General features: G+C 41.7%; 2 protein-coding genes across 2 annotated transcripts in view; one reads left to right on the top strand and one right to left on the bottom strand.

Moving 5' to 3' along the window:
- LOC118560255 (protein NLRC3-like) overlaps nt 1-27040 on the bottom strand; it is a 943592-nt gene that overhangs the window by 100338 nt on the left and 816214 nt on the right. The gene's annotated exons all lie outside the window — the stretch shown is intronic.
- On the top strand, nt 10905-24272 carry LOC105923216 (zinc finger protein 850). Its single transcript, XM_021314612.2, has 2 exons — nt 10905-11206; nt 20355-24272. Exons 1-2 carry the CDS (start codon nt 11143-11145, stop codon nt 23138-23140), a joined length of 2850 nt encoding a protein of 949 aa, XP_021170287.2. The 5' UTR covers nt 10905-11142; the 3' UTR covers nt 23141-24272.

A 27040-nucleotide genomic window follows, 5' to 3' on the forward strand; every position in this document is an offset into this window, starting at 1 on the left:
ACACATACAAACAAGAATACATTGTGTCCTTAACTCATCAGCATACACAGTTTTGTTTATAAACAAATAAACCTGACGTTCTACTGCTTCTTAAATAAATTGAATGACATTTCTTATCACAGATCACATTTGCATATTCATACATCATTCTGCTTTCCCTTTAACAATTTTGCTCAGGTTCCTTCAGGATCAAACGCTGTGTCATTGTGCTTTGTAAGGACAGAAAGTGCAGCATATAACAAAACACACAAAGAAGAAATCTAATGTTCTTCAAAATAAATGCATAAATTAACCACTAGGTGTCACTGTTAAACCCATGAACAAGAAGGATAATTTTACCATTTAGTGGTTATTTACACTGCCACCAAATCCTGTCACGATGAACGAACAAGGTAATATGTAAAGGGTAAATTAATTGAACAGGATTTCTTGACTCTACTAAATGAATATGTTTGCATAAAACTATCATGGAGCAAATTAACTGTACAAAAGTCAATTTTCCAAAAGAAGAACCAATTTCTGGATTGGCCTCTCAATAACTGAGGGCATGTTGACATCTATGGCTAAAGAGATAGTAAAATGGTAACTAGATGGATGAATACATGACATTGCACTCAAGAGAAGCACTACTTTGATGTTTTTGAAAAACAGTCATCCAGGTCATGATCATTCCAAAAAAGTTTAAAAACAAAACAACTGGACTTTTCCCTGAAGTTTGAAGATGTTTCGCTTCCCATCCAGAAAGCTTTCTCAATTCAAATGTCAGCAACATATGCAAAAACATTGTTTTCCCATATGTTGCTGAGTCTCTGAAAAACTCTATTTTCTCCAAACACAAAAAGGAGCACCGGAGGGTGTGTTCTCTCTCTACACTCTTAAGCCTCCCTCGTAAGGTCTATTCAGGGGTTCTGGAAATAATGGTCTGTCAAATAGTTGAATCTCAGATCCAGGAGTATGGTATCCGTCCTGGCCGTTGAACACTGGATCAGCTCTACACCCTCAGCAGGATTCTGGAGGGGGCATCGGAGTTTGCCCAACCAGTCTACATGTGCTTTGTGGATCTGGAGAAGGCATTCGACTCCGAGAGTATGGAGTACCGGGCCCTTTAATAAGGGCTGTCAGGTCTCTGTACGACCGGTGTCAGAGTCTGGTCCGCATTGCCGGCAGTAAGTCGCACTCGTTTCCGGTGAGAGTTGGACTCCGCCAAGGCTGCCCTTTGTCACCGATTCTGTTCATAACTTTTATGGACAGAATTTCTAGGCGCAGCCAAGGTGTTGAGGGGATCCGTTTTGGTGGCCTTAGGATTGCGTCTCTATTCGCGGATGACGTGGTCCTATTGGCTTCATCAGGGCGTGATCTACAGCTCTCACTGGAGCGGTTCACAGCCGAGTGCGAAGCGGCCGGGATGAAAATCAGTGCCTCCAAATCCGAGACCATGGTCATGAGCCAGAAAAAGGTAGAGTGCCTTCTCCGGGTTGGGGAGGATGTGATGCCCCTAGTGCAGGAGTTCGAGTATCTTGGGGTCCTGTTCACGAATGAGAGAAAGAGGGAGCGGGAGATCGACAGGCGGATTGGTGCAGCGTCTGCTGTGAAGTGGGCGCTGTACCGATCCGTTGTGGTGAAGAGAGAGCTGAGCCAAAAGGCGAAGCTCTCGATTTACCGGTCGATCTACGTTCCTACCCTCATCTATGGTCACGAGCTTTGGGTCGTGACCGAAAGAACGAGATCCCGGATTCAAGCGGCTTAAATGAGTTTTCTCCGTAGTGTGTCTGGGCTCTCCCTTAGAGATAGGGTGAGGAGCTCAGTCATACGGGGAGGACTCAGACTAGAGCCGCTGCTCCTCCACGTCGAGAGGAGCCAGTTGAGGTGGCTTGGGCATCTGGTCAGGATGCCTCCTGGACGCCTCCCTGGTGAGGTGTTCCGGGCACATCCCACCGGGAGGAGGCCCAGGGGAAGACCCAGAACACGCTGGAGGGACTATGTCTCTCTGCTGGGAACGCCTTGGGATTCCTCCTGAGGAGCTGGCCCAAGTGGCCGGGGAGAGGGACGTCTGGGCCTCCCTACTGAAGCTGCTACCCCCGCGACCCGACCCCAGATAAGCGGAAGACAATGGATGGATTTATTGTAGCAAAGCCAGTGCAGTTTTATGTGCTATGCTAGTTTAAAATACAAGTGGATTTAAAATACAACTTGTGTGGTTTAGTTTGTAAATTCAAGTGGCGTCTTTGTTTTAAGATATGAATTTGGGGATTGACTACCAGTCGTATTTAAAAAAAAATCTGATTTCTATGTTTAGCTATATTTAACACTTTAGCTCTGAGTTAATATATTTTGAACCTTATTTAGTGTTAAATTAAACCAACAATAGTGTTAATTGTTGACACTACGCGCTGGTGTTAGGTAAATTAAACACTGATGTGATAAATATCAGCTATTGAGAGTGTTGTTTTATATCTATCATAGTTAGGGGTTGGGAATTGATAAGATTTTTACATTCCGATTCCCTTATCGATTCTGTGAAATGATTCGATTCCTTATCGATTCTCTTATCGAAAACTATTTTATTTAGACAATCTGACAACAGCCTCACATTCACCTACCGAAATTCAGGGGCCTCTACTGTAGAAAATGAGTTCAAACCCTTAACAATGAACTTGGTAAGTGTGCGGTGACATTCGTCTACCTTCGCCTGGGACAGTCTATTTCTAAATCTAATGGAGAACACATCCGTTTAATGAAAAAGCATTACTGTACAATTTCGGGACATAAACTCATCTTCCCCTGATTTAAATAAACGACCGTCACCTTTCTCTCGCTCCCTGAACTGCGGAGCACCTTCGTAGCATGTTTTGTTACATCCATTGCATTAAAATTCCCAAATGTCAGTAACACTGGAACTGCAGAGTGGTGCAGCAGGAAGGTCTTTGGTTCAAAACCCCAGCCTGGGGTCTTTCTGCATGGAGTTAGCTTGTTCTCCCAGTACAAGCATGGGTTCTCTTCAGGTCCTCTGGATTACTCCCTCAGTCCAAAAACATGGTTAATAGACCAATTCATTATTTTGTTTTGATCCCGTTTTTTCGCCCATGCGCGCCGGACTGGTAGGCAAAAGGCAAACACAATGGCAGATGAAAACAAAGAAAAAGAGGATTTCTTGATATATTTTTGTTCTTTAGATAACTTATCACAAGATCGTTATAGGAGTAAGTTGATGGTTGATGGTATCAGATTGCCAGATTCATACAGCAAAATCCTGTTTTTGCGAGTCTGTGAAAGTGTTCTGCATGGCGACATATACAGCTGCCTTATCAACACGGCAGGCCAGTACACACGAGAGAGCATGAAAGCCATGAAATCCCTGGACGGCTACAATTATTTCATATCGGAACATGTTCAGACAAAACGAACGAACGTTTACGTCTTGATTTAAGTATATATCCTAATTTTTTTATTTATATAATTATTTAAGTAGAACAATGAGTAGTGCAAAATTAAATTGTATTTACCAGAGATGAAGTGTAGACTGCAAATTCTGTCGTGGTATGATGACTCCCACAGTCGACTGGGATTGTCTGCCTGCGTCCTTTTAATTGAAAATATCCATTTCTTTCTCCTTTCTTCGTCCTTCGGTAAACGAAAGAAACGTACATCCGACAACTTGGAATGCCTCTGTGTGCAACCGGGAGCACAACAAGTCGTAGGCATTGTTTAGATTCCAAAAATAAATGAACTAAAAGCACGTTCACCCGTTTTGTCACGGTGGTAGGCGAGAACAGTACTGTTTTTGCCTACCAGCGTGACCCGAATGTAGCTTGTGATGTGACGCGTGAATTGGTCTATGGGGCGCCATTTTTTTTTGTTTTGGTTTTCTAGACTTACGCCCAGTCAAGTCATACTTGCTTATTGAATGCCGTGTGCGTAAATTGAGTAAAAAACGTGACGTCAGTCGTGTTGCCCAGAGCCCTCTGGTGCTGCCTGGAATCGGTAAGAGAATCGTTGAGCGAGCTGCCAAACGGTGCCATGGAATTGGAACACACGGAACCGGTTCTGAACAGGAACCGGTTTTCGATTCCCATCCCCAATAACTGTGTTAACTGTTCAACACTTTCAAAAGTGTTATTTTAACTCAATCTAGAGTGGACCAATGAAGACACTTTAGAAGTGTCCATGCAACTTATGCAACTCCCTAGGTAGTTGTGCGGCAAACTAATGAGTTTTTAGAGGGCCGCACTTGAGCTGACGCGGTGACTTCCTCACTGTCCGACGCGTGCTTCAATAAACTCCAAATCCCTTCTGGTGGTTGCAATCATCCGTTTATTCCACTTGACAGCTATGCTTCGACTTTACAGATACTGACACATACTGACCAGGCTAAACCCAGCGCGCCAGTTTGGCTCACATTCATACCTTGGTGACAGTCACGCCCCCCTTGACACACCCACCACCCAAATGTCAAACCGTGAGCTCCTGCCACATCAGTAATTGCTAATTTCAATCATATGGCTCTTACACTAGGAGTTAGCTATAGCTAATGAAGACATATGGTTACTTTTAATGTCTTTATTTACAGAAGTTATTCAAACCTTGTAAAAACTTTTAGTTTATTTCATCCACAATGTACACACAGATCTTTTCATAGTCCTCCCTCTCTTCAAAAACAAAAGTGAATTGCTCCGCTGGAGAATGTTCATTGTACTCTTCCCCCTCATGTGTTGAGTGCCTGGAGAGCTTCTGCTTGTTCTGGCTTGTCCATATCCAGAACAACAGGAAGTGTTATTCTCCCACTAAATTTTTGTTCTCTGCACTGTCAGGATGCAGCTTGTAGGCTGCATGCTGAGACTTCCTTCCTCACTCTCTTCCCTGCACAGCCTGATTGGTTCCACCTGTCAGGCCGCATTTATCACTGATCTGTTGCCACCTGTTGTCACCTCTATATATACCCACCTCATTCTGTTCTCATTGCCGGTCCGTAGTGTTCTACTCCTGCTCAGTTTCAGCCAGTAATCCTGTGTCAGCTCAGTTTTTGTTCAGTCAGCCTGAAGACTTCAGTTTTGTTTTTTGTTCAGTCAGCCAGGAGACTTTTACTTCAGCTTTATTTTTGTTCAATCACTGCAAGAGACTCTGCTTCAGCTCTGTTCCAGCCTAGCCTCAACTCAAGACACTATTCCAGCTAAGTAACAGCCAGAGACTGCGTTCCAACTCAGCCCGCAGTCTAGGGTTCCCCGGTTCCGGTGTTCCGCTGTGGTCCCTGTCTCGGCTCCTGTGCTCCGCCCTGGCTTCAAGTTCTCGACCCCTGTGTTCGTCCTGGTCTCAAGTTCTCAACTCCTGGTGACCCGTCCTGGTCTCAAGTTCTCGACTCCTGTGTTCCGTCCTGGCCTCAAGTTCTCAACTCCTGTTCACGACTCCTGGGTTCCGTCCTGGTCTCAAGTTCTCAACTCCTGTTCACGACTCCTGGGTTCCGTCTTGGTCTCAAGTCCTCGGCTCTGGTGTTCTGTCCTGGTCTCAAGTTCTCGACTCCTGGGTTCCGTCCTGGTCTCAAGTTCTCAACTCCTGTTCACGACTCCTGGGTTCCGTCCTGGTCTCAAGTCCTCGGCTCTGGTGTTCTGTCCTGGTCTCAAGTTCTCGACTCCTGGGTTCTGTCCTCGGCTCTGGTGTTCTGTCCTGGTCTCAAGTTCTCGACTCCTGTGTTCCGCCCTGGTCTCAAGTCATCGGCTCCAGTGTTCCCTCCTGGTCAGACTCTCAGCACTACTCCTGTCGGCCAGCTTCTACATCTCCGTCAGTTAAAAGACTCTGGTTCCTCTCGTCATCCATCATCCACACTGTTCAATAAACTCACTTTAAGAACTAGCTCTGTGTGTGGGTGCTGTGTCCGGGTTCATCCTAAGACAAATCATGACATGTACCAGTCAGCCGCAGCCTGACTATCAACAATGATAGAGCTTCCCTGCAGCAAATGATAGGAGATTAGTGAGTGTACACTATTACCTGTTATTACAGATTTATGCTAATTTAGCCTACATAAAGGGATCATATTTCCTTTTACATTTGACAAAAACAGCCTACATTCAAATACCTATGTAATTAAATAAACCTTTTCTGTTAACATTTTCTGTGGCTTGTTCTTCTTGGACTTTCTGAAGTCTGGAAATAAAAGAAAAAAAGGGGGGGGGGTGAGCCAGTATTGTATTCTATAATGACTGTGGTATATATAGGTGTGCATTCATTTTCCTTAACAGTATTCATGAGCATCATCTCGGCTTGGTAGCGGCAAAGATTGTTAGTTTGCAGCCACTGGATCACAACCTACAATAAACACATTCCATGTACAGCAGTTATAAAATACTAAATCATTGTTCAATTAAAGGACTGATGGCTCAGCAGAATCTGGAAAAACTAATCCCTGCATTTATCTTTAGTAGAACTGATTACTGCAACGGTGTTTTCACAGGTCTGCCTAAAAAGTGGATCAGACAGCTGCAGCTGATCCAGAACACTGCTGCCCGCGTCCTCACTAATACTAAGAACGTAGAGAACATGGACCCGGTTCTGAAGTCCTCACTAAGACTAAGAACGTAGAGAACATGGACCCGGTTCTGAAGTTCTTCCACTAAGACTAAGAACGTAGAGAACATGGACCCGGTTCTGAAGTCCTCACTAAGACTAAGAACGTAGAGAACATGGACCCGGTTCTGAAGTCCTCACTAAGACTAAGAACGTAGAGAACATGGACCCGGTTCTGAAGTCCTCACTAAGACTTAGAATGTAGAGAACATGGACCCGGTTCTGAAGTCCTTCCACTAAGACTAAGAACGTAGAGAACATGGACCCGGTTCTGAAGTCCTCACTAAGACTAAGAACGTAGAGAACATGGACCCGGTTCTGAAGTCCTCACTAAGACTAAGAACGTAGAGAACATGGACCCGGTTCTGAAGTCCTCACTAAGACTAAGAACGTATAGAACATGGACCCGGTTCTGAAGTCCTCACTAAGACTAAGAACGTAGACAACATGGACCCGGTTCTGAAGTCCTCACTAAGACTAAGAACGTAGAGAACATGGACCCGGTTCTGAAGTCCTCACTAAGACTAAGAACGTAGAGAACATGGACCCGGTTCTGAAGGCCTCACCAAGACTATTGCGGCGTATCAATTTAAAATCTTATCCAAACGCTGCGGCCGGCTGAGACAAGGGGTATATGCTACTGACGACGCGTCACGCTGAACCATTACACACGTTGATGTCGTTTTATTTTTCCATCTCACGATCTTAACACAAAGCTTTTACTTACATTTATGAGCCGTGCATGGATACATCAAACCGTGCGTTGATGACGGTTAACAGAAAGTTTCTCCCCAAGCTCACCCAGCCGCCGTAATCCAGGTCGCTGTTGAACTCAGGTGAGCAAACAAACTAATACAGATGACACCACACCCACGGTGCCACCCACAGATACCAGTGACGTCACATGCGGGTCCCCATACACCCATAGAGAGGATATTATTGTCAGAAGAGCACAAGACGTACAGCAAAACAAAGTATGGCTCCTACAAAGACTAAAAACGTAGAGAACATGGACCCGGTTCTAAAGTCCTTCCACTAAGACTAAGAACGTAGAGAACATGGACCCGGTTCTGAAGTCCTCACTAAGAACGTAGAGAACATGGACCCTGTTCTGAAGTCCTTCCACTAAGACTAAGAATGTAGAGAACATGGACCCGGTTCTGAAGTCCTTCCACTAAGACTAAGAACGTAGATAACATGGACCCGGTTCTGAAGTCCTTCCACTAAGACTAAGAACGTAGAGAACATGGACCCGGTTCTGAAGTCCTTCCACTAAGACTAAGAACGTAGAGAACATGGACCCGGTTCTGAAGTCCTTCCATGGCTCCCTGGATCTCAGAGAATAGACTTTAAAATCCTTCTGTTAGTCTATAAATCCCTGAATTAGCACCTAAATACATCACAGACTTGTTATCAGGGCATCAACCCTCCAGACCACTCAGGTCTTCTGGCTCCAGCCTGCTCTGCAGAACCAGAACCAGACATGGAGAAGCAGCATTTAGTTCCTATGCTCCGCTGATCTGGAACAAACTCCCAGAAAATGGCAAATCAGCAGAATCACTGAGTTCCTTTAAATCAAGACTTAAAACCCTCTTTTTTAGAATTGTGTTCGGCTCATGATAACAGGACCAACATATTTTATGTGAATTGATGATTGGTTAGTTTTGGTAAGTTTTTCTTTCATCTTTTTTTCCCCTAGATTCCAAACAGCATAAAACCTTTAAAGATGAGGGGGTTCACATTCCTTCCTCATGTGTGACCTGTAGTAAGCTTTTTACAAAAAATAGAATTTGGTAAGTCATGAGAACTCCCCCAGATGAGAAGGCTTTCTCATGTGTAGCCTATGGAAAGAGTTACAAAGATAGAACTGGTTTAATGTATCACACAAGAACTCACAGATGAGCAGGATTTCTCATGTACAACCATTGAACATATTTTAAAGGAATAAGTTGAACTGTTCATATGAGAAATCTCACAGATGAGAGAGCCATTTTCCTGGATGTTTTGTGGGAAATAAATTAGGCTTAAATTATATTGTTTTAATAAGTTTCCAATACATTTATTTTTGAGTGAGATGTGTTTAATGAGGGAAAAAGGGGGGAAGAGGTTGGTGATCACCACACATTGATAAGCTCCAGAGTTTGTTTTTTCTCACAAAGTGTCTTACAGGTTTTTGTCATACTCTGTGGTCTAGGTGCAGGTCTGGTTTTCCTTCTATCCCTCCTCGGCAGGGCTGGACAGACAGGTCCGTTCCATCAGAGCTAATTAGCATGCTTCATAAGGAGCTGGAACCAGGAGGAGGGCGTCAGTTCGTTTACGCTTCAGTGTGGTACAGACCTTACTCCTTGTCTACCCTAGAACCTTTCCTACCTGAACCTACCCTCGTTCTTGTCCTTTCCCTCCTAGAACCTCGAAGCCAAATAGTGAAAGACCTGGTATTTGTTTAAAATTGCCTTCAACTGTCCTAGTTAACTGAATCACCACTTTTTTGTTCTATTTTCTATCTATATTTTATTCTTACTTGCTTTTATTCTGTTTTATTTTGCTATATTTTAATCATGTAAAGCACTTTGCATTGTCTTTGTACTGAATTGTGCTATATAAATAAATTTGCCTTGCCTTGCCTTGCCTTGCCTTGGTAACCTCAGCCTTGGACCAGAATCAGAAGAACACCTGGAAACTATCTCAAACCAGAGAAGAACCACAGACCCTTCTGTTCAGCCCTCCTGCCTGCACTTGCCTGCCTGTCCACCCTCCAACAACCAACACAAAGAAAGGAAGTGGACCTGCACCAACAACCTGGGCTATTGAACAGCACCTCTTCCTTAGATCATGCCCAAGCCACCACCTCTGTGAGTTCCACTACTACAAGCATCCTTTTCACAATCCCAAGCTCAAGTATTCACCATCCTCTCCTTCCTTCCCAGCAGACCCACAAGACCTCCGACCAGCAGATACTCTTGTTCCCCTCCACTCTTTACAATGAACATTTTAGTATTTTACCACTGGCTTCAGTTATTGCGCTCATTCAGAGTCACACAACCAAAATATGACAGTTTTATTTTGTTGTTTTTGGCGTATGCTTCCCACGGCCCTTCTTCAGATTGTAAGTAACCTCAGTTTCTGATTAGCTCAATCCTTGTTTTACTCAGTAGCTAAGTATTTAAACACAACTTTATTTACTTTTTCTAAAACTTGTGTCTGAAGTGTACGAACCTGTGTAACTTAAGAAGTTTTATATTCCCTAGATGAAACTCCCAGGGTGAAGTTGTTGAGCCGCTTATTGTCTAGTGTGAACATGTAGTAATTATTTCCTTTCCTATGGTTGCTGTTGCCCACAATGGAATTAGTAAGAAGCTATAGAAAAAAAAACTGCACTACAAAAAACTTCATCCTTGAACGAAAACAAAATTAAAGGTTGAATGATGCAGGAGATTTACCAAATATCACAGCCTTTAGGTTATTCTAAGAAGAGTGACTGTTGCCCCCCACAGTAGTTGTACTGGTCTGCAAGGCCATTTGACATAACTTATGGCAACTTCTGGTACTTCACATCTCTCAGGTCCTTCCCCCGACAGCTAGGACATTGAGTAAAAATTTAGTAAAAACAAACCAATAATTTCCAAAGATTTTTCCTGATAGAGGGAACTTTTATTTAAAGAAAAACAGAGACAGTCTTAGTCAAGGATACCAGTTTTTCACAAACAGCTCCAGACTCAGAAAAGTGTACTCAAGGAAGAGTAGCACTACTATTTTTTTTTTTTACTCAAAAGAAAAAAATTCTCAGCCAAGAATTAAGTAAGAGTAAAAAGTATTCAGTAAGAAGGCTACTCAAGTACTGAGAATCATTACAGCTGATGATGTAGTATTTTATATATAAAAAAAAAATACATAATCGGACAGACAAAAATATAAGGTTATGTGCAAATTCTGATATTTTAAAGACAAAAAATATATACAAAGAATAACAGTTACAAAACAACAAATTCAGACAGAAGAAACAATTTTCTTCTGTCTGAAGAAGTATGTTAGAACAGTGCAAAGTACTTCCAATGACAATGTGTACAGTTTATTGTACGTTGATTTGACCTCCAAATGGCTCAATGACCTTGGCAGATAGAAAGTGCATTTTTGGTTAAAACCAGTCAGTTCTTTATTCATTTATTCTGATAGAAGAGAAAGACCTATCATGTTTTCCGACAAGTTCAATTCTTTAACATTTGAATCATGTTGCCATTGTGATGCAGACTCCTCACCAGCAGGTGGAAGTAATGCTCACCAGAGCTGTTTGTCTACCGCAGTAAACCCACGAAGAAGAATCCTGCTGCGCACGTGCTGACGTCCATCTTGACGTCGTTCCACAGTTCTGTGGTTCTCGTAGCAAAGCAGGAGGTGGGATGGTGTTGTTGTGTAGCTAAAGTTGCTGGTTTGATGGCGGGTTGTGGTGCTTTAGGGCAACGTGTGAATGTCTGTGGTGAAAAGGTGTTGGGTTGAGCCCCAGAGAGAGATTAGCAACGAGCAGAAAGTGCTGCTGAAGAAAGATTGACGGAGTTGAAAGAAGTCTTGGTGGAGCCGGAGGAAGAGATGGAGGATGAGCGCAGACTGCTGGATTTCAGCCGGATCCCCCTGATAATCTTACAGCGAATAGGTAGGAAACAGCAGCTAAGCTACTAAGGTTTTACTGATCAGAGGAAAGTTGTTTGGCTCCATGCTGAACTCGCTATCCGACAGAAAGAGCTGCTTCACCAACGGCTTTCCTTCTTTCTGCTTCTTGATCAAAGAAGCTCATCAGAACAAAGAAGAGCTGCTAAAATTCACACACAATGATCCATCAACCAATCAGAGCTGCCAGAAATAGCTCTAGCACATTTATTCCCCCCACATTATTCAGCTCTGTGTTGATGGATGTGGCCAGGAGATCATGGAGAGATTGCCATCAGTTCTCCAGGGCCTCACAACAAGAAAACATCTGCTCTCTTCTTTCTGCTTTATTACACCAACAATAGTTCTTTGCATCCATTAATCTAGGCCTGCTGAGCTCCTTTAAAGGACAATTTACAGTTTTCACCACTTCTTCTTTCTCTTTAGTAGCTAAAGCCTAGGAACTGTGTTCTTAGCACCACTTGTTCCTTCTTTACATGAATTCAGCATTTTAGCTTTTAAAGCCCAGGATATGTGGTTTTAATTAGCTGCTAAGACAATAAGTTTAAAAGATGGGCAGGTTGTTAAAAGTTAGGCTGCTTTTTAATTAACAATTAATAAGAATTAATGAGAGAATTTGATCAAAATCGTTATCATTATGTGGCAGAAACGTAAAAACTTCAACAGAAAGTCTTCTTGCACTCATTTTATTGGTTAATTTATTCTGAAATGTGTGAATCTGTCAAACTTGTATATAATCAACAGTTAATATTAGAGGGGTCCCCATTCCAGGGTTTTCCAGATGAAGTTCAGTTTGGGCCCCTTTGACTTTATCAAAATATATAATTTACAGCATGACACGTACTGTTGGCTATGTAAAATAAACAGTAAAGGTTAAATAAGTTTAAGTCTTCCTAAAAATGCACCTAGAAACATTTCTATTTCAGTGTAACTGTGACACATTCAATAAATTTTAGCACATTATCTCTGACAGCCTCTCAATTGACTATATAGACAGAGAATGGACCCTGAGGAGTAATTAGTGTACTATTCCCACCTAAATAGGCTGTTCTTTTTATTTATTTGTTATATCTATTTTGGTCATATTACTGGTCACTTTAGTTTATTCTTTGTCAGTATTTAACATCATCATCTTGGTCTCTTAAGCTGAGTTATTTTTCTTTTAAAAATCAGGTAAAAATGTTGGTTAATAAGATTTAATTGGGATTTAGTGTTTGTGTGTTCTTTATTAAAAGTAAGTCATTTAGCAATATCATAAGAGCCATGTTTTAAATCTTTTTGATCATTATCGATATCGATCAATATGCGTTTTGTTTTATCAATATGCTTTTTTTCTATATCGTCCAGCCCTACGGTACCGATACCTGGTACTTAACGGAACCTATTGTTGATACTTTTGTTAGTTTACATAGTAATAAATATTAGGGTATTAATAAAATCTCAAATTGTTTAAATGTAACATATTTATTTATATCTAAACGTGTTTGGATCTACATATAAACCTTATGAAATAATTTGTGATTTATACATTGCCTGGATCCACAGCACACAAACTATTTTTTACCAAAAGGACAGTTACAGAGACACAGAGAGTGAACGAGGTGAAGAAGGCATTGTGAATAAAATTCAGGGAATTTTATCATGAATGATATGTGACGTTGAGCTAAAAGCCTCTTGCTGTCTTACATTGGTGTATTCTGTCATGATGTTATGGGCTCTTTAACGTACATTTCTACCTGTATGACAGGACGCAATGGTGCGCTGGTCATTGTGGCTGTTGCTTACAATGGAAGTCATCTGTAGTGATTTAACAGCATTTACTGCTAATGAGAAAAATGTTGAGGCACAGGACCAGCTGGAAGCTTCTATTCGTATGCATACAAAGGTTGATCACCGTGGGTTCACTGTGAGCCCAGCATAACGCAGCGCGTGAATCTATTTCTAACTCTTGTTTCTTTAAGGAAGGGGGAACAGACATGGAGGCAGGGAGAGAGTTGTGTATGCAGACAATTGTGACACTCTCCCTAGGGCTGGACAATAATTCAATAACAATATATATCGATCGATATACGTGTGGCGCGATAGGAAAAAATAGGGTCGATAAAAGTTCGATATAGAAACAGTTTTCCTTCCTTCGTTTCAGCCTATCATAATAGTTGATGCTACAGTCACTACTTCCTCTCGACCAATCGTAATCGCGGACCCAGGCACGCCGTCACAAAGCTCCGCCCTCTCAAACCACATCACAGAACCCGTGAATATGTAGCAGCAAGGAGCGGCGGAGGAAACGGTTCCAAAACGGGTTTTTACTAGTTCACCAGCCTGATAGAAATAAACCAGTGATTTGTAAAAGATGCAAGGAACCGGTAAAAACAAAGTCTGGTAACGCAACCAACTTGTTTCATCACGTAAGCCGCTCAGCCACTCACACACGCAGCAGCGCGAGCCGTTTCAGCCCCACGCGACTCCGCGTCTTCGGAGGAATCTTCTGGAACTTCTTCCAAAACAAAGCAGGTATAGCAGCTAAACTGGGCTTCCTTCTTTGTGATAAAATGAAAAAGCGTCCAGGCGGCATAAGGACATAACGCATGCAGTAACGTGCTTCATAGTGACGGATATGCTGCTGCTGTCTGCAGCTGAAAAACCTGGCTTCAAACAATTACTCGTCACTCTTGATCCGCGATATGAAGTTCTGGGCTGCAAGTTTTTCTCCAACAGCGCTCCCTAAACTGTGCAACTAGTGCAGAGAATCAGAGCAAAATGAGCTGCAATCTGTGTCTTTACACGCCACAACCTTTGACCTCAGCCCTGCATCAGCCTCTCAATTATGAAACCTGAGAACTAGTGTACTATTCCCACCTAAATAGGCTATTTTATTTATTTATTTGGTATATTTATTTTGGTCATTTTACTGCTTACTATAGTTTATTCTTTGTCATTATTTAATAACATAACTGAGGTTTCTTAAGTTATTTTTTTTTTTATTCTGTTATGGTTAAATAAAGATTTAATTGAAATTCTGTGTTTGTGTTCTTTATTAAAATTAAATTATTTAACAATATCATAAAATGTCCAGGCAGAGCTGCACATAAAATATGGTTTTAAATATTTTCAATAATTATCGATATCGATCAATATGGATTTTTCTTATCGATAAGCTTTTTTTCTATATCGTCCAGCCCTAACGCTCCCTGCCCGTAACTTAGTGGGATCAGGTCTCTTTATAGCTCTTGTTCATAGTTGCATATTTTGTGGTCCAAACAAGGTCAAAAACAAGCAGAATAAACTCCAACTTGTAACTCGGGAAATTTACAAGACGCCTAAAAACACACCAAATGTCTCTTATAATAAGCAGACTTGATAACACTGTTACTGATGCCATTAGCCTTACACTGGGCTGCCGTAAAGCTGTTCATCTTTTCGCAAGAACAAGAACAGAGCCGTGAGACCGCCTCAGGGTGGAGTGACCGCCTCAGGGTCGGTGCACAGAAAGCTTTTTCCACCAGAGACACTAAGGGGAGATGATAGGTCCCTTAATGGTCTCCTAAACGCTTCAATTATCATTACAGTGACTTAGAAGAGGATATGCTGCTTTCATTATTTCTGAGATGAAGAAAAATTGCTGCCGTCTTCTTGGCATTTCTGATACTGAGGATATTAAAAGAGAACAGACTCTTTGAAGTGTGATACAGCATTATCTGACAAAGATCTACTATAATGAAACCCTCTTTTGGAGGTGGAGAACTCAGTTAAATTGAACTCAATTGTTATTAAAAATGGTCAGATAGGACAGGGTTGTGAGGAAATACTGTTAATTCTTCACAATCAATGCCATATGTCAGCACAGGGTCTAAGGTAGGAAGCCAACAGTGTGTCGGTTTATGCACATTTTGAGCAAAACCTATTGAATCTAGGATAGTTTTGAAGGCTACACTAAGGTTATCACATTCAGTGTCAACATGGATGTTAAAATCACCCACTATAAAAACCTCTTCAGTGTTTAACACCAAATCAGATAAGAAGTCTGACAGCTGATCCAGAAACTGAGAGTAAGGCAAGGCAAATTTATTTGTATAGCACAATTCAGTACAGAGACAATGCAAAGTGCTTTACATGATTAAAATACAGAAAAATAAGACAGAATATAAGCAAGTAGGAATAAAATGTAGAAACAAAATGGAACATTAATAAACATTTGGACTAAAAAAGTTGAACTAACACAGTTTAAATAGAACAGTGGAAGGCATTCCTACATAAATGTGTTTTTAACCTTGATTTAAAGGAACTCATGCTTTCTGCACTTTTCAGTTTTCTGGATGTTTGTTCCAGATCAGCGGAGCATAGGACCTAAATGCTGCTTCTCCATGTCTGGTTCTGGTTCTGCAGAGTAGGCTGGAGCCACAAGACCTGAGTGGTCTGGAGGGTTGATGCCCTGATAACAAGTCTGTGATGTATTTAGGTGCTAATTCAGTGATTTATAGACTAACAGAAGGATTTTAAAGTCTATTCTCTGAGATACAGGGAGCCATGGAAGGACTTCAGAACCGGGTCCATGTTTTCTACGTTCTTAGTCTTAGTGAGGACTTCAGAACCGGGTCCATGTTTTCTACGTTCTTAGTCTTAGTGAGGACTTCAGAACCGGGTCCATGTTCTCTACGTTCTTAGTCTTAGTGAGGACTTCAGAACTGGGTCCATGTTCTCTACGTTCTTAGTCTTAGTGAGGACTTCAGAACCGGGTCCATGTTCTCTACGTTCTTAGTCTTAGTGGAAGGACTTCAGAACTGGGTCCATGTTCTCTACGTTCTTAGTGTTAGTGGAAGGACTTCAGAACCGGGTCCATGTTCTCTAGGTTCTTAGTCTTAGTGGAAGGACTTCAGAACCGGGTCCATGTTCTCTACGTTCTTAGTCTTAATGAGGACTTCAGAACCGGGTCCATGTTCTCTACGTTCTTAGTCTTAGTGGAAGGACTTCAGAACCGGGTCCATGTTCTCTACGTTCTTAGTCTTAATGGAAGGACTTCAGAACCGGGTCCATGTTCTCTACGTTCTTAGTCTTAGTGAGGACTTCTGAACCGGGTCCATGTACTCTACACTCTTAGTCTTAGTGGAAGGACTTCAGAACCGGGTCCATGTTCTCTACGTTCTTAGTCTTAGTGAGGACTTCAGAACCAGGTCCATGTTCTCTACGTTCTTAGTCTTAGTGAGGACTTCAGAACCGGCTCCATGTTCTCTACGTTCTTAGTCTTAGTGAGGACTTCAGAACCGGCTCCATGTTCTCTACGTTCTTAGTCTTAATGGAAGGACTTCAGAACCGGGTCCATGTTCTCTACGTTCTTAGTCTTAGTGAGGACTTTAGAACCGGGTCCATGTTCTCTACGTTCTTAGTCTTAGTGAGGACTTTAGAACCGGGTCCATGTTCTCTACGTTCTTAGTCTTAGTGAGGACTTTAGAACCGGGTCCATGTTCTCTACGTTCTTAGTCTTAGTGAGAACGCGGGCAGCAGCGTTCTGGATCAGCTGCAGCTGTCTGATCCACTTTTTAGGCAGACCTGTGAAAACACCATTGCAGTGATCAATTCAACTAAAAATAAACGCATGGATTAGTTTTTCCAGATCCTGCTGAGACATTAGTCCTTTAATCCTGGAAATGTTCCTCAGGTGATAGAAAGCCGACCTTGTAATTGTCTTTAGATGCTTTTGGAGGTTCAGGTCTGAGTCCATCACTACTCCCAGATTTCGGGTCTGATTAGTGGTTTCTAGCTGAAGCGACTGAAGCTGTGAGCTAACCTTTGATATCTCCTCTATTGGTCCAAAGATTATTACTTCAGTTTTGTTTTTATTCAATTGAAGAAAGTTTTGGCACATCCATGCATTGATTTTTTTTTTCTAAGCATTTACTCAGTGCCTGAACTGGTCCATAGTCACCTGGTGACATGGTGATGTAGAGCTGTGTGTCGTCTGCATAGTGATGGTAGCTGATGTTGTTGTTTTTTTATTATCTGAGCTAGAGGGAGCAGGTAGATATTGAAGAGGAGGGGACCCAGGATGGATCCTTGGGGCCTGGTGGACGATACAAAACAACAAACAGAAGAGGTTTTATTGCTTTGCAGTTTGGATGAGGGAAACTGAGGGTTAAATGTTCAAAAGAACTGTAGTTATTAATTGGCCTGGGACTAATTAATAAATCAGATTGAAAGATGGTTGCTACTCCTCCTCCTCTTCCCACAGATCTGGGAATGTGGAAATTTGAATAATTGGAGGGAGTTGACTCACTTATACTAACGTAGTCCTCTTGTAGCCAGGTTTCTGTGAGACAAAATAAATCAATCTGATTATCAGAAATCAATTCATTAACTAACAAAGTCGTTGGAGGGAGAGACGTTATATTTAATAGACCACATTTAATTGTTTTATTTTTAGGTTCAAGGTGAACCGTATTGATTTTTATTAGGTTTTTATGATTTGTTCCTTTTAGATCAGTTTTTGATCTGTTAAGTTTTGGCCGTGGGAAAGACACCGTCTCAATAGGATAATGGATGGGTAACAGTACAGAAGCTGCAGAGAGGTGTGTTAAACTACGGCTCTGCTTCCTGGTCTGGACCCTGGGTTGTCAGCATTTAGGAGAACTAATAAATCCGGCCAGATTCCTAGAAAGAAGAGCTGCACCATCCAAAGTAGGATGGATGCCGTCTCTCCGGATCAGACCAGGTTTTCCCCAGAAAGTTCTCCAGTTATCAATGTAGCCCACGTCGTTTTCAGGACACCACCTAGACAACCAGCGGTTGAATGATGACATGCGGCTAAACATGTCATCACTGGTCAGATCAGGCAGGGGACCAGAGAAAATTACAGAGTCCGACATTGTTTTAGCAAACTCACACACCGAAGCAACACCAACTTTAGTGACCTCTGATCGGCGTGACCGGGTGTCATTACCGCCAGCGTGAATAACAATCTTACTGTATTTACGCTTATCCTTAGCCAGCAGTTTCAGGTAGGATTCTATGTCGCCCGTTCTGGCCCCTGGCCAGATCATTAAGTGGAATTTGAAATTTAACCTAAGTCATATTATTCATAGACATCATATACGTAGACGCCTCATTGGGCGGGTTCTGCCTACGCTGCGATGCGTCAGAGCGTCCGCCATCTTAAATGTGGCAAATCTGCAGTTACTCAGTCACTTAAACGGTATCAGAGGGATTTTAATCTCAGAATATACTTTGCATTCGTAATATTTTTATTTTTGTAATATTACAAGTTTATTACAAGTTTATTTTATTTTTAGTGAAATCAGCCCAAATACATTTCCATGCAGCACAGGAATGAGGCATCTTCTCTGATCCATGTTCACTACAACAGAACTTTACTTTTTTCTGCCACATACAATATGGCGGTGACGTTGACGTGCGAACCTGCGCCCAACGACGTGTCTACGTATACGATGTCTTTGATATTATTGACCGGTTACATTAGCATCGGTTAGCATCATCACTGAAGCGCCTCAGTAGCTAACGCTACCATACAGCAGTCAACATTTTTCTCTCGTGCCGAAACATTGTAACTGGTAACTGTATATCTCTGAACAATTCGACCAAATAGAATTATGTCATCCTATGGCTGTTTATTCGAAGATAGCACTACTCCATGAGGAATAATTGTGCTTTTTTGGGGGCAAGAATGGTTGTGAATTCCACTTAACCCACGTACCACAAACGTTAGAGAAGCCTCCGGCATTATCCCGCCTCCAGCCGTCGTCTTCAATGATGGATGGCGAGCTGTTAGTCAAAGGCTTCCTGACACTACTTCCTGTATGTTCGTGTCTGCAAGGCCCAATCAGGAGGAGGCTTACAGAAGAGGTTTGTCTCCGCCCATCCTGTCAAAACACATTTTCCTTCACGCAATGAGAAATTCAGTCCGAGGGCAGAGACTCTTTCGAGGGCGCAGCCGTCCTCGAGCGTGGCCGCTGGATAAAAAATCGTGCGCGCGATTTTCTCCTGTCGAAACAGCAATATCTCGCGCATGTGTGATTTTGTTGTGCGGTGGTAGATGAACCATGCGCTAAAGTAGTTTAACATACATGCAAGTATGTTTGTTTGCTCGCAGGAGTTTTGAAATAAATGTGACGCCATATTGGTCGTCTGTCGATTTACTCTGAACTCATGTTTAATCTTGAGGTTTTGGAGATATCCCGTCTGATTTCTGAATGATCCTCAGTGAAATCTATTTGTGTGTCCCGTGATGACCTCGGCGTCTGGCTGGACACCACACACTGTACGAACAAACCTGTTATATAGATATAACAGGTTTGTTACCTGTGGCTGTCTAAGGTTTTGAATATCGGCTGACAATTTTAAAATCTTGCTGGGTGAACCAGGCTTTACTCAACTTATTTCAAAACAATTTCCTTTCAGACAGAGACACACTTAGGATGCACGTATTTACAGATTTGTATGTATGGATTGACAATATTAATTGATAGAGCACACCTCCCTGGATATCATCCCCTGGGCAGACCATAGGGTCTGGTATTAGAATATTTTACGTTTTATTATAGGTACATATAATTTAGCAAGGCTGTATTGTAGTCAGGTCAACAAAGAAAGTTGTATTTAAATGTTTTATTTGGCTTCTGGATGCTGGACACTTTCAGGGGAACTCTGACATTGGAATATCCCTCTTGTAAATGTTGAAACCACTGCTATAATAGAAATGTGCTCACGGAGAATCACTCAGAGAAATTAACCCGTTGAAGAGAAGGAAACTCTTCCACAGCTAATACCAAAAACGAGAGCGTTCATTTTCCTGAATTTACAGAGTAAGTGTAATGTGGGTGAAGTTTTATCTGTGATCCTCTGTCATCCCGTTCTCCTGAGAGCAGCCAAGAGCTGCTGAAAAGCTGACAGGAACAGTGAAGACTTAGAATTAATACAGCAGCAGGGCCATGCATGTTTTCAAGGTATATAGCCATGTAATATGATCATAGACCAAAAAATGTTTGATTGTGATAGAATAAGTTATATACATTGATCCACATTTATTGATTCCAGCTTCCTCCTGCAACACCTTCTCTTCAAGTAACTAAAGTGAACAATGGATTCTTTAATTCACATTTATGAGCTTTTCTCTTTTTTTCCAGATCCCAAAAAATATTATTTCTATAAAGAAGATGGAGTTCAGACTGAGCTCAGCAACCACAAGGGAAATTCCACTTTAGATGAGGAGGAACCAGAATCTTGCCAGCCAAAAGAGGAGAAAAGGGAACAAGAACATCAACAGTTTGTAGAAGAAGAGAGACAACTTGTGCTGAAATGGGAGACTGATAACATTTTATTGATTCCTTCTAACGTGCAAAGACTCCCCAGTGAAGAAGAACAGAACAGGAACAAACTCCTCTCTCAGAAGCCTTTCTCATGTCTGAGCTGTGGAAAAAGGTTCCACAAAAGCAGCAGTTTCAAAATTCACAGGAGAACTCACAGAGGTGAGAAGCCGTTCTCTTGTGAAACCTGTGGAAAGAGTTTTAAAAGAAAATATTATTTGGCATATCACATGAGAATACACACGGGTGAGAAGACTATCACATGTGTTACATGTGGAAAAAGTCTTAAAAGTAAAATTGCTTTGGCACATCACATGAGAATACACACAGGTGAGAAGCCTTTCAAATGTGTGACCTGTGGAAAATGTTTTACAGCAAGAAATATTTTGATTCATCACATTAGAACTCACATAGGTGAGAAGCCTTTCAAATGTGAGACCTGTGAAAAGAGTTTTGCAAGAAAAGATTGTTTGTCTCTTCACTTAGTAACTCACACCGACAAGAAGCCTTTCAGATGTGATGTATGTGGAAAAGGTTTTAGACATAGAGGCAACTTAAATATTCACATGAGAATTCACACAGGGGAGAAGTCTTTCTCATGTGGGATTTGTGGAAAGAGTTTTTCACATAAAAAAACTATTGTCAGGCACATGACACATCACACAGGCGAGAAGCATTTTTCATGCATGACCTGTGGAAAAGGTTTTAAAAGTAAAATTGCTTTGGCATGTCACATGAGAATACACATAGATGAAAAGCCTTACACATGTGAAAAAGGTTTTAGAGAGAAAAGCGATTTAAAAAGTCACATGAAAACTCACACAGGTGAGAAGCCTTTCAAATGTGAAACTTGTGGAAAAGGTTTTGTAGCAAAAGCTCATTTGGCACGTCACTTAAAAACTCACACAGACAAGAAGCCTTTCACGTGTGTTACATGTGGAAAAGGTTTTAGACAAAAAAGCAACTTAAATATTCACATGAGAATTCACACAGACGAGAAGCCTTTCTCATGCATGACCTGTGGAAAAAGTCTTAAAAGTAAAATTGCTTTGGCACATCACATGAGAATACACACAGGCGAGAAGCCTTTCAAATGTGAAACTTGTGGAAAAAGTTATGCTGTAAAATATCATTTGGTACGTCATTTAGAAACTCACACAGACAAGAAGCCTTTCATGTGTGTTACATGTGGAAAAAGCTTTAGAAAAAAAGGCGACTTAAATATTCACATGAAAATTCACACAGATGAGAAACCTTTCTCATGTGTGATTTGTGGAAAGAGTTTTACACAAAAAAAATATATTGTAAGACACATCAAAGTCCACACAGACGAAAAGCCTTTCTCATGCATGACCTGTGGAAAAAGTTTTAAAAGTAAAAATGCTTTGGTACATCACATGAGAATACACACAGGCGAGAAGCCTTTCTTCTGCATGACGTGTGGAAAGGGTTTTAGATACACAAGCCGTTTAAAAAGTCACATGATAACTCACACAGGTGAGAAGCCTTTCATGTGTGTGAGCTGTGGAAAAGGGTTTAGAAACAAAAGGAATTTAAAAATTCACATGAGAACTCACACAGGTGAGAAGCCTTTCAAATGTGAAACTTGTGGAAAAGGTTTTGTAGCAAAAGCTCATTTGGCATGTCACTTAGTAACTCATACAGACAAGAAGCCTTTCACGTGTGTTACATGTGGAAAAGGTTTAAGAAGTAAAGGCCACTTAAAAATTCACATGAGTCTTCACACAGGTGAGAAACCTTTCTCATGTGAGACTTGTGGAAAGAGTTTTGCAACAAAATATTGTTTGGCATATCACATGAGAATACACACAAGCGAGAAGCCTTTCTCATGTGAGACCTGTGGAAAGAGTTTTGCAACAAAATCTGGTTTGGCATATCACATGAGAATACACACAAGCGAGAAGCCTTTCTCATGTGAGACCTGTGGAAAGAGTTTTGCAACAAAATCTGGTTTGGCATATCACATGAGAATACACACAAGCGAGAAGCCTTTCTCATGTGAGACCTGTGGAAAGAGTTTTGCAAGAAAATATTGTTTGGTGTGTCACATAAGAATACACACAGGTGAGAAGCCTTTCTCATGTGAGACCTGTGGAATGAGTTTTGCAACAAAACCTGGTTTGGCATGTCACATGAGAATACACAAAGGCGAGAAGCCTTTCAAATGTGAAACTTGTGGAAAAGGTTTTGTAACAAAAGCTGAGTTGGCATGTCACTTACTAACTCATACAGACAAGAAGCCTTTCTCATGTGTTACATGTGGAAAAGGCTTTAGACAGAAAGGCCACTTAAATATTCACATGAGAATGCACACAGGCGAGAAGCCTTTCAAATGTGAAACTTGTGGAAACGGTTTTGTAACAAAAGCTGAGTTGGCATGTCACTTACTAACTCATACAGACAAGAAGCCTTTCTCATGTGTTACATGTGGAAAAGGCTTTAGACAGAAAGGCCACTTAAATATTCACATGAGAATTCACACAGGTGAGAAACCTTTCTTGTGTGTGACCTGTGAAAAAGGTTTTAGATGTAAAAGCAATTTAAAAATTCACATGAGAACTCACACAGGTGAGAAGGCCTTCTAATGTGTGACCTGTGCAAAGAGTTTTGCGACAAAAGCTAATATCACATGATAACTTACAAAGGCCAGCAGCCTGTATATTCAGAGTTCTGCTCATCATTATTTTTAAAGGTATGTGGTAACTTTTGAGATGATTAAAGGACAGAGATGAGGCCAACGTCTTCACTCTATTTCACTTCATTCAGAAGAATGCCAAACCCTTCTCTGTGCATGTTCAAAACATTTCTGACAGAGACGTTCGATCTGAGAATCATCGAAGTCTCAATGAGCTGTAAAATGTGTTCTCGGTGTTAACACTTCTTGTAACACGTTAAAATTTTTTTTAAATGGCACAATATCAAAAATATTAACTGTGAAATATAAATCACTTCGTCTCTTTCACTATATTAATTAAGAATACCTTTTAACCATTTATTTTACCCTGTGTATGAAATGCTTTTTAAATGTTCTAATAATTTTGTATTTTCAACCTGTCACATATTCCCTTCAGAAAAGTTGTTGTCCCCAACATCAGGACCTTCACACATGAACCCCTGGTAAATACCACTATTAAAGTGCAAAAGTCAAACTTTTTCTAAAGGTTTACAGACTGGAACTTTTCATACATTCTTTTTGATTGGGAACTCATTTAGTCTCAAGTGTCCATTTCCCTGTTGAGAGCAGAGTTATCCTGTGTATTGCTATAAATACAAATGTGATTCATATTAAATTGTAACAGTCCTCCCACTTAATCTTTGATAGAGTTTGGATGAAATCCAGTCTCTTCACACGAGTCTAGGTTAACTGCATTCCCTGAACTGCAAATAGACAAATCAATAATGTAGCAACTTTGTCCATAACATCCTTGAAAAAATAAGGAGGAACACCATATACATATGGCGTGGTCATTTCTGGGTAACAATGCTAAATCTGCATGTTGTTACAAGCTGGTGTACCCAGTTGTTAGAATTATTTTTACTATTCTCTACATATTTTTTTATTTACCATGGTCATTGCATTAATCATATATTTACTCATTACTATAAAAAGGTTTTAAGGTTTGAGTTTATTCAGATATTAACGTAGTTTTCAGATGACTAATATCTCTTATGTATTATTGTGTTTGTGTTCATCAGTATCGTCATTTACTGGAACATATACCTAACCTGACAACAGCCAGCTGCATGTATCGCTCCGCCTAGCTCCACTCACATACATCTGGGACCTCTCCATAGCAATTGCCTTTACGGAAGGCTGGGCCTTATCAAAACTCCTTGCATATGATTGGATATGCCACTTGTCTGTCATCTTTATTAACGTGCTATTTCAACCACTCACACCGAAGCTAACCCGTGATGCTGATGAGACCGACGCAGGAAAAAAAAAACACTTTTTTTTTTTTTTTTGTGTTTGCGGCTGTAGTGCAGGGTTTCCCGCAGCGCTATCTTTGCGAGGCGGCCGCGGAAAACGTGTCGTCCATCCCCCACCCCCCCCCACCCCCCCCCCCCCCCCCCCCCCCCCGCTCCGCGAGCCGGTCCGCAGAAAACACTGTAGTGGCACGCATTTTATTGACAGTGAGCTGACAGGAAGAGGGGGGGGAAGACAGGCGGCAAAGCGCCGCGGGTCGGAGTCGATCCCGGGCTGACCACGTCGAGGACTAAAGGCCTCCCAATATGGTTCGCGCTAACCGCTAACCGCTCCGGGGCGCGTCCACGTTGCGCGTCTGCGTTGCGCATCCGCGTACGCGCCCCGGAAAACAAAACTTGCCAAATCCGGTCGGGAGAAGGGCGAAAACATGGTTTCCACCAACAAAAGCCTTCAGAGGCGTTCCCTGATGTTCTTTTAATGAAACAATATCAGATAGATTGGACAACACGGAAGAAATAGCAGCATCAATGCTAACGCTTGCTTCCTCGATGCGAGCCGCCATTGTTGTTGACGTAGTGGAGAAGTCACGGTGGCTTCTCCACTACGTCACATCCATGAAACACCCGCCCTGCGTCCTGATTGGCCAGACCAAAAATTTGGTTGGGGAAATCACTTTCAATGAGCCATGTCCCAGATGTATGTGAGTGGAGCTAGGCGGAGCGAGACATGCAGCTGGCTGTTGTCAGGTTAACATATACCATGCTTCATCTTACTTTATACTATGTGTTTCAACTGTCTCTCTTATTATTGCTGAAGGCCTGCAGAGATATGACTCTTTTTCCAGGAACTGAACTGTGTGAACGGCGTTGTATTATCTTGAAGGTCACATTATAACGGCTTTTTGTAACTAGGGATCTCCCAAAACACAATAAAGAGAGAGGAAGTGCAGGGTGTGTTTCAGAGCAGTAGGAGTTGTAACTGAGCACATCTCCAGTGGCGCCACCAGGGGGTGGTCAGGGGTGGCCATGCCCCTCCCCTCCTCCCCCACTAGCCAGTGTAAATAGCGTACCGCGCACGTGACGTCACCATCTCAAGAGCAACGCCCCTTTTGCCGCTTAGGAAGGAAAAACAGATAGAGAACGCATGTAGCAACCAGCAACAGAACCAGCGATATGACCGACTTTGCAGTCATTAAACTTTCCCAAGATGATGTCCCAGGCGCACGGTTTACTGGTCGTACTGTCGAAGAACACACCAACCTTCAGCTCAAACGATGGCTTGAGTGTCGAGGGCTTAAAAAGACCGGAAAACGAGCCGAGTTGATCGAACGGTAAGCTTTGTTTTGTTTTTTTTCCTGCGCGGCGTTCATTGTGTCGTCGGCCGTTTTTTTTTTTTTGTAATCACCGTCCAGGAATCGGTATATGCTGCCAATTGGTAGCTACAGAACAACTGTTTACATCTCAGAATCTTTCCCTTAAGAGATTCATGGCGAATTGTTTGTTTAATGTTTGTCTTATTTGAAATGTTTTTGAGTAGGCTATCCTGGTAGCAGGGTATCATGTTAGCGCCTGCTACCATGATAGCCTATATGCTATCATGGTAGCAGGCGCTTCATTATTAACATGTCGGCCTCCTATCGTGCCTATCCGTAACTTTTTCCGGGTTGAAATGTTGTGCAGGCCAACCACACCGGTGTACCCAGCGCACACATTTCTCCTTGGCACTCTTGAATTTCGGGAAAGTAATGAAGAAAACATCCTTCATATGCGGCCGATCAGCGTACCTCGAGTCGCTGTTGCACGTTCCATAACAACAATATTTAATAACCATGGTCTTAGATTTTGGAAAAAGCAGTCGTTTTAACGAGTAAAACCAAGGGTAACGCACGTCTCTTTTACAGCGAAACAGCGGCGGACAAGTTTGTCCTACCACGTACCACGTGATGTGACGTCATCGTGACGTTACGTTTCTAAAAATAGCTCGCTCGCAGTACGCTATTGTAGTTGCATCCATTTAGCATTTCATCCCATGATGCACAGCCAGCAAGGCAGCTGCTCTTCTTGACCTTGTATCACTTTTTTATTTTTATTTATTTTTTATTATTTGTATCTGTCATCATCTACTCTCCCCTAGTAATATTTTGGTTTTAAATAAATTAATAAATGTAAACCTTTTTCCTTATCTAATTACACAAAAGGTAACTGTTGTTCAACTCAAAATGTACTGTTGTTGATCTATGCATATTAGATCATTAGTAACATTAAAAATCAAACAATAACCCAAAAGATGTTAGTAGACGTTTGCTTAGGCAAGTTTACTACAACAGTAGAACAAAATCCTGGAATCATGGCTTTTAATTTCAGTGTTCCACCCCAAGAGTTTAATTGGCCCATCTGGCCCCTATGAAAGGTTTCTGGAGGCGCCACTGCACATCTCTGCTGTTCTAGCAAAAAATGAAACTAACATCTGTTGTCTTTTCTTCTCTTTGTTGTTTAACGAATGTTTTAGGTGTTTGGACCTGACACCAGTGTATCAGAAGTGAATACTTTTGGTTTCC

The sequence above is a fragment of the Fundulus heteroclitus genome, unplaced genomic scaffold, assembly GCF_011125445.2.
Source record: "Fundulus heteroclitus isolate FHET01 unplaced genomic scaffold, MU-UCD_Fhet_4.1 scaffold_41, whole genome shotgun sequence".
In the NCBI taxonomy this organism is placed as follows: Eukaryota; Metazoa; Chordata; class Actinopteri; order Cyprinodontiformes; family Fundulidae; genus Fundulus; species Fundulus heteroclitus.

What these genes read in the sequence shown, in the direction of transcription:
- LOC105923216 (XM_021314612.2), top strand. Translation starts at nt 11,143, where the DNA reads ATGGAGGATGAGCGCAGACTGCTGGATTTCAGCCGGATCCCCCTGATA. An exon ending in GATAATCTTACAGCGAATAG is followed by an intron (nt 11,207 to 20,354) that starts GTAGGAAACAGC and finishes CTTTTTTTCCAG; the next exon opens with ATCCCAAAAAATATTATTTC.